Here is a 16,763-nt window from a genome sequence, read left to right as displayed (position 1 = left end):
TGCTAGGTAATATATTAAACTGGTTATTGTTTTATATATAGTATAGTTTATGTTTTATATAATTCTGATTTGCTTGTACTGCGCTTATTTATAAGCACAGAGTAAATAAAACTACTAGCCCTATTACTGGTGCTTAGAACTTGTAAGGCTAGCCACTGTTTTTTTAAATTACATTTTTAGAATTTTGGAAGTAAGGTCTGGAAAGTAGAAAATAGACACCAATTTAAATGACAGATCTATTCCCCACAATCCTCAATGTGGCGTAATGTTTAAGTGATGAACTGTGACTGCAGAGATCCAGATTTAAGCCTAACCCTAGCCATGGAAGCTCACTGGGTGATGTTGGACCAGTCATTCTCTCAGTCCATCTGAGGAGTTGTTATGGGCAAAGTTGGAGGAACGATGGCTATCTATCCTGGATGAAAGATGGAATAAAATGTAAAAAAATACTGTTTCTGGAAGAAACACAATATTGTATACCTATGCTCATGTCTCTAGCTCCTTTTAGGCATCATGAGAACTAACAATAGTGTACCCATGGTGCGGAGGGATCATTTATTAGACTTGAGCCTTTCTGGCACCCTCCAAGGGTCAGAGGACACTTTCTTTCATTATTCCCCAAGTGTCAGAGGAGAATAATGAAGACAGAGGAAACACTTGTATTTATGCACAGTGTATGGGGTTCCATTGGCATCTGGTCAGACCCAGTGAGAAGCAGAATGCTGGGTGAGATAGATTACTACCTAATCTTGCAGGAGGACAGCTGATATCCTGAAATTAAATTAAAGAGATGCCTAGTTTATTTCTGGCCTGGTTTAACTAGAAGTTCTTCCACTGTTTGCAATATGTCTGTTGTCTGTTTTCAGATGTTCCACCTGGAGTAACTGAGTTTCAAGAAGGAATTCTCTTTTTCTCTTTTTGTCTTCTCCTCCCTTGGTTTCTCAATTTTTTCCCCCTCAGGTTGTTTGAAAGGACAAGTATCTGCATACAAAGTAAATGGTGTGAGTCTTGGCAAAGAAAACTGCTGGCTTGCAGGTCTCGCTGGCAGGAACTGCATACTGCATCTGTTGTAAATTTGTTGGCCTTTGAGGGACAACCTGATTAGAACATGAGAAGGAAGATGTTTGTGGATCTAGGAAAGGGAATGTAGAGTACAACAGTTACGTTGCAGGCACTTGCAAAGCTATATGCAACAGAGGTCAAGTCTTCCATGGATTATGGAAGAAAGAGCAATGAGGGGGTGGAGAAGACAAAAGAATCTCTTGTCAGCCGCCAAGCCAAGCCAAGCCCAACAGCTCTGTCTTGTGGCCTGTTCAAGTCTTGATACCTTGTGTCCCTACTATTGCCTGGACAGCAAAAAGGAGAGTTCTTTTAAAGCCCTTGATGACTCCTACCCCAATACATATGAATGAGCTGAATCTAGCCAGTTGTGCAGATAAGCACATCTGCTTAAAAAAACGCCTTTAGCAGGTGGAATAAAAGCACAGAACAGAAATGAATAGCCACTGCTGCTCCTGCCCCCCCCCCCCTGCCCAAGACTCACATTTCCTCAGGGGGAATAATTTGGAGGTCAAATGAGGGTGGGACTGAAGGAATGAGTGGGCTACAGCCAAACATCTGCAGATGCACCCATTCTTTCTCTAACACATTTGCTTTCTTTCCCCCACTTTTAACACTCTTATACTTCTCTTCTGGGTAGCAAATTGCAGGGAAGGAAGACAGAACTTTTGCCAGAGCTCTGGATTAATTTCCTGTAAAGAGCTTTGAAAATCATGCAAGAGTCTTCTGAAATTATCCTACAGACTCAGTCCTGCAATTAGGTCAGATCCCAAAAGATGAAAGAATATGTCTTAATTTATGAGACTATTTTAGATTTCTTCATACAAAATGTTATTCCTTGGCAACAACCATCCAATTGTTCTCCAAGGTTTTGGGCAACTCTTTTCCACTGTTTGCTCTTACCTGAACCTTTTTTCTTTATAGAAACCTGAGGATGATAAGGAATGAACTTGAGTCCCTCTGCATGCCAGGACTGTGCTCCTTCCCTTATGCCTGTGTTCACAAACATGGTTAATTTGGTTACTGATTAAACCAATTTTCTGGATTTAGACAACCCATTGAACCATAAACTAGCCAGCTGGCCTAGGTCTGAATGTAAAGCCTAGCCATACAACAAACAAAAAACCAACATAAACTCTGAAAAGTAATGTTCCCTCCAAGTTGAATTTGACATGTGACTTCATGAACATGTCTGTATGGTTTTCTTGGCAGAAATATGGAAGTGATTTACCATTGCCTTTTGGATTTTTTTTTTCTTAATTTCCCAGTTGATTCCACTATTAAAGCAACCAACTTAACTGTAGTTAAAACTAGCCAAGCTTAGGATGTTGTGTAAACCTAGTTGTTAGATTTGTTGCTGTGTGGGAGCACAGTCAGTATGTCAAACTATGTTCACTAGATTTAGGGCTGGTGCAAGAAACTCTGCTCCTTTAGCATGTGGCCAATGTTTCTTTGCTTTAAATCAGTGTTTGTGATGTTCAAGGTCAAACAAATCATTTTGGTACTTTAAGCAGAGCATCTCATAAAATGCTGGATGGGGAAACTAACAACACTTCTGCTCAGTGCTAATTTTATTGCTCAGGAACTGCCAGAGTGCTGCCTGCAATTTTCAAACCTCAACACTCTCTTTCTAGGACATGTGTTCAACATGCCCCATGACAACGTGAAGGCTTGTGAAGAAGTCTTTGGTAAACTGAAGACCAACCATATGATGTCCCCCACTCTCATCCAAATTGACCGTATCAACCCATGGTCACCTTGTAGCACTGCCATCATCACTGATTTCCTGGACAGCGGACATGGTGAGGAGGGGAGGGGGGTAGGTACGTGAAAGAGAGATGGGGGTAATTGACTAGGGATGTCTGACTAGAAAGACGCTGGTAGACACCTTTGCCATCAAAATGCAGGTGGACAGATCAGAATGTTAGTAGTGAAATGATACACTTAAGGGAAAAAGTTAGTGGTTAAACCAAAGTCTTTGCTGCAGAAGCTATCTTTTCTCACCTTGATGAAAGCCTGAACTTTGGAATAGTAACTTCCACTGTTGGTTTTTGCACAAGTATACTATAACATATTTTTTTTTGCCTTAGATGACCTGAGCTTGTGGTCCTTGATGGCACGGAGCCCCAGCCAATCATAGTAAATTGTAACAAGGGCTATCCTGTGGAGTTCACCTTTTTATGGTGTGCTGACTCCATAAACCTGGGATTTCAGGATGAATCTTGGAGTTTACTTTTATGGCGGAGCATCCAGCAAAACTCAGTAAATCAACAAAATTTCTCCATATTCTTAAAAGACCAAGGCCTACTGTAGTCAGGACGTGATCTGGGTATCATCCTTTGCTCATCAGTATTGGATCTCCTATTGGAGTCCAGAGCTGGTGAGGTAATACTCTATTTAGACTGGCTTCATGTACTGTACTAAGCTGGGCTTTGTTTTAACAATGTTGAATAAGCCACAATGGGTTTGCACAGAACAGAAAGCCACAAACCACGATTTACAAAACAAAAGAAACCATGAAGTCAAAACTAAGCAAACCTTATTAAGGCTCAATGATGTGCGAACAAAATATTGGACTATGATTTCGCTAAAACCCAGGACTGGAATTACTAAAGCATTTCCCTTTAATTTTAAGATTCCCTTTGATACTGAATGTCACTGAAATGTTAAGATGCTTGCTTTAATTAAAAAAAAGAGAGAGAAAGAGAGAAATCTTTTTGGAAAAAAGGAATCAAAATATTTCACCAAGATTTTTGTTAACATCTTGGGTAGGTTCTGCACATCCTTAAAGTTTGATCTTATGCTATCAAGCTGTTTATGTGAATCTGCTCTTAGGAGTGTATAGAAATTGACCCCCCCCCCCAAGAAGGTAAACCTTGAGGGTGTCAGAGATTCTTAAAACCAGCTGTCTTGAAGAATAGAATAATCACTCGATCAAGCTGTTTTGGCACACTCCTCTACTTTTACTAAACAGTTTACACTTGGAGAGCTGTAAATCATTAGAAATGCTAAGGCTGAATCTAACTTGGAACACCCATTTTAGAAGAGTCTGGGACTATAGTATATGGCAGCAGGTCAGCTGCTCTCTTCCTTGTTTGCTTGAAGACTAAAAAAAATAATAATGCGATTTATATCAGATTTCTCCACCAACTTCCAACCTAAGTATCCAAATCAGTCCACAGTTTAAATATGGAAATCCTAATCATGGCACTTTCACCTCTGTTACTACTAGGAATAGAATTTGTAACAAAGATTCTATGAAGGTTTTCTTTGGATGACCGCCCATTGCATTCTTCTGTCTTCTCCAGGTGATTGCCTCTTGGACCAACCTACCAAGCCAATCCCCTTGCCTCAAGATCTTCCTGGCTCCAGCTACAACCTCAACCAGCAGTGTGAGCTGGCCTTTGGCATCGGCTCCAAGCCTTGCCCATACATGCAATACTGCACCAAACTGTGGTGCACAGGAAAGGCCCGTGGCCACATCATGTGCCAGACTCGTCACTTCCCTTGGGCTGATGGCACCAGCTGTGGAGAAGGGAGGTTCTGCTTGAAGGGTGCCTGTGTGGAGAGGCATAACATCAGTAAGTACCAGGTGAGTACTGATGGCTCTTTGCTGAGCATGATACCTGGGGAGCAGCACAACAGCCAATGTTCACAAAGATCTAGTTTAGGCTACAGATAAACTCTCACATGTGCAAATGAAAGAAGAATATGCTAAGTAGGCAAACTAACATAATTCAATCCAGGCATGAGTTATCCAGAATTTAGAGTGTTGGAAGCATCTAAATTAACCACTGCTGTCCACATGGATTTCTGTAGCTGTACTCATATTCTCCTGAGTCAATGCTTATTTGCTTTGTTATGGTTTAGTTTAATCCACTTAAGAAAGTTGCAGAGATCTGCACGAGCAGTGGATTTGATTGTTTGCTAGTTTCCATAACCAGTCAGCTCTTCTGAAATGCTCGGGATAAAAATAGTTCCCAATCTGCTGATTATTAAAAACACAGAAAAAGCATTTTGCATGTACTCCATGGTTCTGGCTAGCAAATGCATCGTATTGCTTGAGCAAAAGTAGGGATGGCACCCTTCCTATTTCAGTGCACAAGGCCAAAGAAGTTGGCATAAATATGACAGTCCAGTTCAGGTGAAGCAGTTGCTGTTGGAGTTGTGAGTTTTGTATCTACTCAATGTGTTATGCCCTGGCAGGTGGATGGCAGCTGGGGGAAGTGGGCACCTTATGGGCAATGCTCTAGGACATGTGGTGGAGGAGTCCAGCTGGCTAAACGTCAATGCAACAATCCCCCTCCAGCCAATGAAGGGAAGTATTGTGAAGGGGTTCGAGTTAAATACCGCTCCTGTGGTTTGGATCCCTGCTCTGATTCAGGTGAGAATTTATAAAGCGCCAAACTGTAGCATTGTCATGAGAGGCTGATCAGTCCTTTGGATGGGAGACCCTTATTTATTATTTATTTCTAATTGTGCCCACACGACTCCCACTGAAGCTAACTGGTGGCAGCTGCTACTATAAATTTCTGTATAAGCAAGGTATCTTTTAAAATTACCATGCATGCATACATGCATGCATGCATTCATTTATTTAAAGGAAAATGAAATCCAAGGTTTTGTGTGGCTCTCTTGCTCCCACTTCATTTAACCATCAACACCCATAAAGAACTTGTGTGAAAATAGCCACTGCATGCAGTTCTGCTGGCAATGTCATTTCACTTCTCCTAAATGTTGATGCAGTAGCAGATGAAGTAGTTTGAAAATTAGACTTAAGAGGCTCTGGGGGTAAAATTATTGCAGAACTGCTGCAGAAAACAAAGACATGAAATTCAGTCTCACCACAGGCACTGAGTGAGATTCCTATCGAGACAGCAGTACAAAGATGCCCATGGAAGCACTTTCCCAAGTCATAATGGGAACTCTTCTTATGGAACTTGAGAATACAGTTATGGGATACGTAATGTTAGAAACCATCTTAGTTGAAATGGTCTAATGCTTTTGAGGTTCAGAAATATGTACTGTATGTCCTGATTTTAGAGATAACTTTGGCACCTGGATGTTCAACTATGTTGGATTTCTTGCTCTACTTCTATTGTGTTCAAATCCAATGTTTTTTAACAAGTGCAATGTTGTTTGAAGATTCAGTGAATGGTCACTATATTTGTGATGGAATATATTTAGAAGGAATCAGCTTCTAAAACCATTTCTGAAACTGATTTCTCATAGTTCCAGGGAAAAGTTTTCGGGAAGAACAATGTGAAGCTTTCAATGGCTATAACCATAGCACAAATCGGCTTACTGCCATTGTTTCCTGGGTCCCCAAATATTCTGGAGTGTCTCCCCGGGATAAGTGCAAGCTCATCTGTCGAGCCAATGGAACTGGCTACTTTTATGTCTTAGCTCCAAAGGTAAGTTGGAAAATCATTTTTTTTTGTGCTAAAGTTGGACAGCAGGTCAGACTTAGGGCAAGGGCAATAAGGCTGAAAAAAGACACATTGACTGGATATTTTAAAATGAAAGGAACATATTTTAATAAACTTTCAATTTAGAGAAAAATAAAAATTGTAAAGGGATGTTTGTTGAAGGGAGACTAATCAAAGGTGTTTAGTTTTTCCTCGAAACATATGAGTCCCATAATTTATTTGGACTAAATTTTGCTGATTGCTTGACTTTCCTTTGTTCTTATTGTGGGTTCATTAAACCTACAAACCTACTCAGTGCTGGTACTACACATTTGTCCACCATTATTTGTGCAATCTTTGCAATCACATGTCACTTGCTTCCATGCCCGAAGAGCCTCAGTTTTTTATGGGAGCCATGGAAAACTCTCTGGCATATTACACTGCAGGTAGAATGCTACTCCCAATCATTTTGATGGTTTTGAATCTCCAGCCCTTGTTCCACTTCCAAATGGTGCTCGAGATCTCAGTTATATTTTTAAAAAATCCAGATTCATGTGAAGAGCAGTGAGGAATATTCAACCGAATGACAGAAGTCCTTGTGAAAAATCGTGCAGCTAGATCATATGGGCAGAGCAAAGGATAACATTCCCTTTGCTAGGACTTTGGGCAGGGATGGCTGATGATTACCTGCTCCCAAAACAAATGGACACTGGTCAACATTCCAGGCTTCTCTACATTTTACTAAAGCAGCACTGGATTCTGTTCTTATCTTTGTGATTTCCAGGTGGTGGATGGTACTCCGTGTTCTCCGGATTCTAGCTCGCTATGCGTCCAGGGAAAATGTATCAAAGCTGGATGTGATGGGAAACTTGGTTCCAAAAAGAAATTTGACAAGTGTGGAGTGTGCGGAGGAGACAATAAAAGCTGCAAGAAAGTTTCAGGCTTGTTCACCAAACCCATGTGAGTGAACTTTGGGTAGGGACACTGAAAGTCCATCTTAAAGACTGAATGGAATTAGGTAGACCTATGTCCTGATTCAGTGTAAGGCAATGTTTCACTAGAACTGTAACTGAATTACTGAATTAAACCATCTTCTTGGTTCTCCCAATACACTGAATGAGAAACTAATGGGTTATGTTCATGGAACACCCGTCTGAGAGAACAAACAGGACATTTTGGAAAAATGAACTCATTGTTTTAAGGCAGAAACCTAGTGCCCACCAAATGGTGTGTCAACCATCTCCCACATCCCCCAGTACTGGCCACAGTGTTTGAGCTTACAGGAGCTGTAATCCAAAAATCTATTCTCTCTGCTTAGCTCTATTAAATCAAACTGAAATTTGTGGCCCACTATAGGGGCACTGCATGAGCTCACCTGCTTTGCATCATTATCCTACCTTTTTGACCCTTGTTTCTGGCCAGCACAAGTAAGCCATCTCTTAGGTGAATTTGATAACTCCTATTAAACTTTTGTCTTTCTTCTACCCTGTAAAGGCATGGCTACAACTTTGTGGTGCTCCTCCCAGCTGGTGCTTCCAGCATTGACATCCGTCAGAGAGGCTACAAGGGACTGATTAGCGATGATAATTACCTGGCCCTGAAGAATGGGCATGGCAAATATCTTCTGAATGGGCATTTCATTGTCTCTGCGGTGGAAAGGGACTTAATAGTCAAGGGCAGCGTGATGCGCTACAGTGGAACAGGGACAGCTGTGGAAAGCCTCCAAGCCTTTATGCCCATCCAGGAGCCTTTGACAGTGGAAGTGCTGTCTGTTGGGAAGATGACGCCACCTCGAGTACGTTACTCCTTCTACTTGTCCAAAGAAAGCAAAGAGGATAAGTCTTCCTACCGTAAAGATGGGAAGCGTCCTCCAGTCCTCAACAACAGTATTCTCAGCCTGTCCAACCGCCTGGATCTGGGTCAGCCGGATTACAAACGCCCGTCTTACAAATGGGCCACCACCAGCTGGGAAGACTGTTCAGTCACTTGTGGCAATGGTCTGCAGAAACGCATGGTGCTGTGTCGTGACACTCTTGGCCAGCTGGCCTCCTCTTGTGATGCCACTCAGAGGCCCGTTGACATCAGGATATGTGGAGACCCTTGCCCAACATGGGAGGCATCCCCCTGGTCCTCATGCTCCAAAACTTGTGGCCGGGGGTTTAAAAGGCGCATACTGAGATGCACAGGGCGAGGTGGCACCCTGCTGCCCCGTGAACGCTGCAACCTCAGGAAGAAGCCACAGGAGTTGGACTTTTGCACCCTGAGACCTTGCTGACCAGGCTGTCCCGACATCTGACCAAAGCATAATGTGCAGCTTTCTGATTCTCAGTGATCAAGTGGCTGAAAGTGTAAAAATAGCCTCTTGGGGGGAGGGAGAGGGAACCAACTGAGTAGAAGGGGGTCTGGTACATAGTGCATTTTGACCAAGAAGAACATTCTAAAAGGGGAAAAGAAGAGTGTCAATAAGAAGGGGGCTTGATAGAGGTTTTGACCATCCAGTCACTTCATAGTAACGCAGAAGTAAACAACTACCTCGAAGTTGCCCAAAGCTCTTAAATGTTATCCCAGTTCAGCCATGCATTCTGTGGCCCTGAAGGAGAAGGCAAGGCCAGAACTGAAAGACAGCACGATCTGAGATGGACCAAAGGCAAGGAAGGTGATTCCTTAGAGCCATGGCTCCAATCCCTTCCAAAATAAAAAGGGCCTAAAACATAACAGGGACTCTTAGGACACCCTCCCCTCCCACAACTCCCCAGGGTTATAGTGGACCATAAGGAAGTACCATTGAATCTGGAACAACAATACTGTAAGACTTCCATGGGTAGGACATGGAAAGTGACATCCCAGCTCTGATGGAAGTGTGGGTATCTAGACACATTTGGTTTTCTTTTTTGTTTTTTATCATGGTGTTCATGTGTCTATGCAGGGCTAAAAACCAGTCACTGATTGGTAACTACCAATCATTCCTATTAACATTTATGATCAATGTCAATTTTAATGGTGCTTGACCAAGTTGCCTCTGAAGTGTTCACTTTGCCTATTTCTCATGGCTCGTTCGAAGAGACTGTACCATGCTGTGTGAGGTGGAGCTGCATCTTATTCTCCCATTCCATAGGACAGGGTTTCTCAACCTCAGCAACTTGAAGCGGTGTGGACTTCAACTCCCAGAATTCCCCAGCCAGCATGAATTCTGGGAGTTGAAGTCCACACCGCTTCAAGTAGCTGAGGTTGAGAAACGCTGCCTTGGAAATAGGAACTCACCTTTTTCCCTTTCTTCCCTGCTTTTGTTATTTAAACCCAAATGTCTTCCAGCATCACTGTTCATGTTAGCATTCTCCAATCCATTAGTCTGCAAAATATCTGTGAACACCTGAACTTTTGTTCATCTGCAGTGTTTTGGATTTATGCCAGACTAGCTCTTTTCTGTGTATGAAAAGTGAAAGGGTGGTGAGATTAATGCCCCCAGGATGATTTGGCTGGGCTACTTGAACATGAAACATTGAAATGGCCACATAATGAGAAGACAGGATGCCCTGGAGAAGATGATGCTAGGAAGAGTGGAAGGCAAAAGGAAGAGGGGCCAACCAAGGGCAAGGTGGATGGATGATATTCTAGAGGTGACGGACTTGATCTTGGTGGTGCTGGGAGTGATGTTGACTGATAGGAAGCTCTGGCGTGGGCTGGTCCATGAAGTCACAAAGAGTCGGAAGCGACTGAACGAATAAACAACAACAAACTTGAACATGATCAGAAAGTGAGGGAGAAGGTATAGTTGTAACTAATGCCCAGGACTGAACAACAATGCTTTCCATAATACAGAGGTATCCTATGGTATCCTGGTCCAAAAAGCTATTATGGTGATATTGCACCTTAATGTTTCCTACATGAATTCTATATACTAAAATTGAGTTGTTGGAATGGCTGTTGTTTTTCTACCTGGAGGTGAGGGGTATAAAAAAATATAGTTTTCATCTCATAATAAGCAGAATATTCCTGCATATTATAGATACCTTAAAGAATTTGGTGCATATCTTCCCATAAGATGGACCAGATGGGAATGCAGTGATAAAGTTCATCCTAGGGCAGGGCAGGACAAGTGAAATGTGAAGTGAAACACTACCCAGAGTCCAGATTCTTGATTCTGTAATCTTCGGGTTGTTGGTTTGGGTCACAATCTCTAGAACCAGTGCTGTCTGCTTTGGGGACAGTAGACAACATTCTTAGGCAGCTGCTGGAGTCTCTTAGAGCAATCATTACAATAGTCCTTGGCCCTCTAAAAAGATCACTAGGCAAACAACATGCCATTCCTGTTGTTTGCAGGTGAACACAGTATTTGCTGTTGGCAGTGCTTTGGAAGACAATTCTATTTCCATAGCGTTGTGTGAAAGAGAATAAAAATGTCCATGTTTTTGGGTCAATGGTCATTCTTTTACAGATGCTCTCCATGCCTTCCAGGAGTAAAATGCATGGGAGAAGAGGGAATGAAAATGGTTTCTGCTCTGAGCTGCAGATGCCCACATGAAACCTTAAGGAGAAAGCCACCATAATGGAATAGAGGTTAGCACTAACAAGACCTAGGCTGGGAGAACTTTGGGGAGACAGGCCTCAGTAGCCAGGAAGGCTTCATTTCACCAGTTAATCAAAGCAGATCCTTCATTCCTTAATGTTTTGATCCTGGATTTATTTAAATTGAAGCCTAACTCTTGGTGGCTATCACCCATCACTTTCTTGTTTCTCCACTTCCTTTGGCTGCAGAAGCTGAGTTTGATCTCTGTTGACTATATAATGGTAGTGATCCATGTACTTAATATCTGCCCCCCCCATGCACATTTTGAACTTGGGTAGAAATAAAAGCCAAAGGCTTCTCTAGTCCCCAGAGCATCAAATATGTATCTTGGTGAATGACAAGTTATCCTAGAGCTTCCAGGTCTTTAAATTCAATGCTCCTCCTCCAGATTTTTCATACCTTCTTCAGAGATAAGTACTGCTGGTGGCTTGGTTTCTTCTCAGCTGCATGTAGCAAATAGAGGAACTATGGTTTTCAAAATGGTGCTTCTGTTATGAGTTTTTTGTCATGTTTTAGAATAGGATCTTTCTTTACAAAAAGTAGGAGCATCCCACTCTCTTCTTCAAGATCGTTTACAAGTTTTTTTAAGTGTATCATATACACAAAACCATGAACAAAGGTAGTAAAGGTAAAGGTTTCCCTTGACGTAAAGTCCAGTCGTGTCCGACTCTAGGGGGCGGTGCTCATCTCCGTTTCAAAGCCTTGGAGCCGGCATTGTCCATAGGACACTTCCGGGTCATGTGGCCAGCATGACTCACGGAACGCCGTTACCTTCCCGCCGAAGCGGTACCAATTAATCTACTCACATTTGCATGTTTTCGAACTGCTTGGTGTGCAGAAGCTGGGACGAGCAACGGGAGCTCACCCCGCTGCGCGGTTTCGAACCGCCGACCTTCCGATCGACAGCTCAGCGGTTTAACCCGCAGCGCCACCGCGTCCCTTGAACAAAGGTAACTGGGGCTTATATTCTACTAGGCCGTATCCAAGCCTGTTGAAATGGCTTTGTAGAAACCAAGAGATTTTTGGCAGACCAGAATTAGGCCTTTTGTGGGAGGGCTTCTCCCTACCTTGACTTGGTAGGAAGAAGAATTGCGAAGACATCAGATTCATTGGGAACAGTGTAGTGCGTGTAGAATGGAAAATTACTGGACAGGACAGAATGGTTTCCATTGACCTTCTCCTCTAGTGGTACTGTAATTCCAAGGTGCTAGACTGCTCTCATTATATTTCTAGACCTTTGTGTAGAATTATACATAATAAAATTCTGAAGGGTTCTAAAATTAATCTGTCAGGTCCAAACCAGAAATTTCACATGCTTCCTATATACATTTTTACACTTTAATATTCATATTGAAAATACCAAACTGGTTACATTTAAGAAGTACACATTTTCTTTGAAATTTTATCAATTTATATGTCATTTTCTGACTGAATTCAGGCACTTTTTAAAAGTTAACTATCAGATTTTACTCAAACAAGTGCTATGGCATGCCCTAGAGCAGGATTGCTGTCAGTGAAGACTCGAGTTCTTCACTAAACAACATTTCCCAATTTTTTTTTTTTCCAGTTTCTTGTGACCACTAACCTGGAATAAAAAATAATATATATTTTTGGTATGGATATACCTTTGAGGATGTTAATAATTCCAGTGTGTCTCTAGAGATGAGCAAATTCCAGAAAATAGCATTTGTCCACTGTAAAATTGTGAATGTCACTAAATAGGAAATTTAGGTTGCGTAATAGGTTGGCTTTAGAACTAGTTTCAGAGCTTTATTGATTTAGATATCACTTGTCATATTTTCAGCTGCTCTTGGTCACCATTACTTGCTTTTCATTGGCTCATTGGGAATAATCAATCATGGTCTGTGTCATGCTGGTTATGACACACTTCCAAGTTCAAAGGCAGCATAAATCAATGAATATTTATGGAAAAATGGGATGTTGAACTAGTTGTGTGGTGGACCTGTTCCAGCATGGCTCTTCTTATGCTCTGGGCTTCAGATGCTGAAGAAAAATGTCAAAGATTCTGAGACCTAAACGCCACAAATCTTCCAGTTATATGTTCTGGCTCCAGCCAGCTCATGGAAATTCACACTTCCTCTTATTGTCAGATTAATTTCTGGTTATGATTATAGCAGAAGTGTTTGTCCATTTTTATTTTTATTATCCTGCCATTGCTTTCTCTAAACAGTTCTGGAGTTTGTGGGGTAAGAGGCATTAGAAAATCCATAGCTTCTATTATTTAGGGGAAGAGAGGACTAAATCCATTTAATTCTATGGTGTATAATATCTATGTCCCTAAGGAAAGCAAATGAAAGACAGTGGAAGACGATAGTCTTCCTCCTATAAATATGGTGTGGGTATGCGTGTTTGTGTGTATGTGAACTCTTTAAGAATCCTAGGAATTGTAGTTTGGCAAGGATACTGAGAATTGTCAGTCAGAAGTTACTATCCTTTCCTTGACACAAACAGCTGTTTCCCAAGTTTCCTTGGGGAGAAGAAACAGCTGTTCAACTAATTTAGGTTTGTAGTTGTGTCCACCAAGCTCAACTGTTTTGTCTTTCCTAGACCCAAAAGCTTTGCAGATGTGTGTATATTTGGGGTTCAAACATTAAATTATTTATGCACACACATTTCCTGCCTAATACACCCCTGAATCGTTATGTAATTATCGTTCATAGAGGGATATCCTTCCTCTCCTTAGACTGATAAATGTGTCAGGGTTGAAGACTGAAAAATATAGGTATCTACGTTCACTGGCTAAGATGAGTTGTGATTACATTCCAAAGAATTCTGAAAGCTGGAATTTGGTGCTGAAGAGACTTGGACTTGCTGAAAGAGTTCCAGGATATCCTGAATATAAAAACAGGGAATATCCTACAATAAATCTGTAGCGCAAATACAGATTCAGCAGAGGGTCAATTCCCTGAGAATGAATCGTATTCAATGTTTTTAAAGATTTCTCCTACCCAATTATTCATGGATTGGTCTATCATGTTTCTCTGAGGCTTGCCTTAAACTTTTCACTTCCACAACAGTTGAGTCTTGTAAACTATACAGCACTGAAGTCCTTTTTTGGTTGTGGTGATATTGGGGAGAGAAGGGCTTTTAATTGTATGTGGGTTTTTGATAGTTCTTTTGCGAAATATACAGCAAAAGGATGGAAATGCCTATGGTACTGGGTGCTTGGTGTATACCATGTATACTAAATGTCAATTTCTGCTATTTGTGTGTCGGTGGCAAACCTGAAATAAAAATGGTTAAATATTTAAACAGTTTGTCTTTTGTGAGATGATTTGGGCCCTGGCATCACTAATCCTATTGGCATTATGTTGCAATATGGCCTTTTAATTTACTTACAGATTATTTCCGGTCCACTGGAAGAAGGATGGAATCAGAAGGAGTCTGGTAGCCCCTTTTCCAATGAATACATTTTATTAAAAGGCATAAACTTTCATGAGTTGTAGTTCATTTCATCAGAGGTTTAATCCTGCCTTTCAATTGCAAACATTCCCAAGATTGCTTGATAAAATGGTTCCTAGATATCTAGTGAGAGCCAGTTTGGTGTAGTGGTTAAGGCACTAGGCTAGAAACTGGGAGAATGAATTCTAGTCCTTTCTGAGGCACAAAGCCAGCTGTGTGACCCTGGGCCAGTCCCTCCCTCTCAGCCCTAGGAAGCAGGCAATGGCAAACCACTTCTGAAAATCTTGCTAAGAAAACCGCAGGGAGTAGTCCAGGCAGTCACCAGGAGTCAAAACTGACTTGTAGGCACCCCCCACCCAAACCTAGTGGGTCTACCATGCTCTGTGAGTCCAAGACATAGGGTTTCATGTGTGCATCACAACCTCTTCCATTCATTCAGTGAGCTAGCCATGATCCAGAGAGAATGCTACAAGATTATTTTCTTCGCTTGATGATGAGTGTTTAAATTTTATGATGGCCATAAGGAATGTTGGAAGGATGTCATGGACACATAATGGCTAGCATTGTGCTCCTTCCTTCACAGATTTGTGCTTCCCATTTTTTATATCTATCTATCTATCTATCTATCTATCTATCTATCTATCTATCTATCTATCTATCTATCTATCTATCTCTATCTGCAATCGAGGAAGCATCTGTGAGCACACTGATAGCTGTTTACTTTATGGCAACACTTGGGATGAGCTCACTAATTAAAGGCTTTCCAGGAGGGTGTTGTAGGAAAATGACACAATTAAATATCAGTGCAGAATAATGGCAACGACAACAGAATCCAACTTCTCCACCCGCTGAGTCGTATTAGAGGCATTGTAAAGTTCACGAATCCAGATTCTTGCCACTTTTCCCAGGACACCTTGGGTGACTCCATCCGTTTATTCAAAGCCATTATCAGGGCCAGCCTTGAGACAAGATGTGTAGCCTTCTCATGTGTTTTTTTTTGTTTAATTGTCTTAAATGTGTCTCTACTGAGATGTCTGTTGGAAGGAAAATAAAGGTTGTTCCGGGACATGTTGTTCTCCTCACTATTCTGCCTGTTTTTAAAAAAAGTCCCCTCCCCCCAAAAAAGGAAAATTTATCAGTTTGAAATTACTCAAGTTTGTCAGCCTCTAAATTTGGCCAGGGAAACCACATTCATGTAAAGGTGATAGATGTTTAGGTTGGATTTGGCATTTTTATCCACCTATCAACTCCTTCCCAAGGACCTAGGATAGGTGGACGTTGTTGTTTGATGATGTTAAAGGTATCATTGCAGGATGTTGTTGTTATTATTATTTTATATTTTATTATTTTCAGTAGTATCCCTCTCTACCAAACTCCCCAAGGACAGAGCCTGAAAGTGATGGATGGATTTGAGCTGTACCAAAAAAAAGTTCCTCTTTTTGCTCCATTTTGCTGTGACAACTAGTTTGATGAAAAACACATGTCTGTGACTTTGAGCCAAGTGCTATGAAGAGGGATACAATATGGTAGCAAAAGGATGTATGCCACAAATGTAAATGGTTCCAGCCTCAAACCTGGCATTGTCCATTAAAAGATGACAAGGCTGGGAAGAATTCTGGAGAGGAATATTCATCAGGCCATGCGCTTGTAGAACAGACGACTTGAGTCTTGACTTAACATAAGTAAACATCAGAGCAGTCACTAGACGGCAACAGAGTCGGGTTGTTGGTGCGTCTTTGCTGCCATCTTGTAGTCATCTAGAGTCTTGCATCCTGCATATGGTGAGCCTAGAAGTTTGTGTCATAACTCTTTAGAATATAGAGAACAACAAAGGCCTTGTTCTATCCTTGAAACAATTTTGGAAAAGCATGACATATCCCCCATAAATACTGCCACACATAAAATCTCCGATAGCCTCTGTGTCATCAGTCTCAACAGTGATATTGTTAGGACTACCAGCCTAGTGGGCTGTCTAATTCAGTGCTACACATTTTTATTTTTTGATCTTCAGCAGACCACCCATCCTGCTCTTCTTCTTCAAAGAATAAAAGATGCAGGGCGCACTTCCACTTGTGCTCTGCAGCATACCCAATTTCTGGTGACAAAAGAGCAAAATAGAAAATAGTTACCAGTGTCACCCCATAATAAGGGGAGGCTCTAGAAAGAATGGAGAGACAGACAGAGGGGGCTGTGGGAAGGAATGCATGCAAGGGAAGGAAAATCAGTGGGTGGGAAAAAGGAAGGAGAAAAATGGGAGGTGGAATACCACAAATGTGTGTGGTCTCCCTAGCCCCCCAGGACACAGG

General features: G+C 41.6%; 1 protein-coding gene and 1 long non-coding RNA gene across 2 annotated transcripts in view; both read left to right on the top strand.

Annotated features, from left to right (window-relative positions):
* ADAMTS15 (ADAM metallopeptidase with thrombospondin type 1 motif 15) overlaps window positions 1-9,623 on the top strand; it is a 33,191-nt gene extending 23,568 nt beyond the window's left edge. Inside the window, exons 3-8 of the mRNA XM_063310978.1 lie at window positions 2,694-2,861; window positions 4,368-4,651; window positions 5,266-5,443; window positions 6,292-6,473; window positions 7,252-7,427; window positions 7,962-9,623. Of these exons, the coding sequence (XP_063167048.1) occupies window positions 2,694-2,861; window positions 4,368-4,651; window positions 5,266-5,443; window positions 6,292-6,473; window positions 7,252-7,427; window positions 7,962-8,742 (1,769 nt within the window). The 3' untranslated portion in view covers window positions 8,743-9,623. The remainder of the gene's footprint in view (window positions 1-2,693; window positions 2,862-4,367; window positions 4,652-5,265; window positions 5,444-6,291; window positions 6,474-7,251; window positions 7,428-7,961) is intronic.
* A 585-nt stretch (window positions 9,624-10,208) lies between these two features.
* LOC134502594 (uncharacterized) lies at window positions 10,209-14,307 on the top strand. The gene is made up of 2 exons (XR_010068465.1): window positions 10,209-11,653; window positions 11,985-14,307. It is a non-coding gene; the product is annotated as an uncharacterized LOC134502594 (long non-coding RNA).
* Window positions 14,308-16,763: the final 2,456 nt, after the last annotated feature.

Source organism: Candoia aspera, chromosome 9, assembly GCF_035149785.1.
Source record: "Candoia aspera isolate rCanAsp1 chromosome 9, rCanAsp1.hap2, whole genome shotgun sequence".
Taxonomy (NCBI): domain Eukaryota; kingdom Metazoa; phylum Chordata; class Lepidosauria; order Squamata; family Boidae; genus Candoia; species Candoia aspera.
This window is presented reverse-complemented; position numbering and strand designations above follow the sequence as displayed.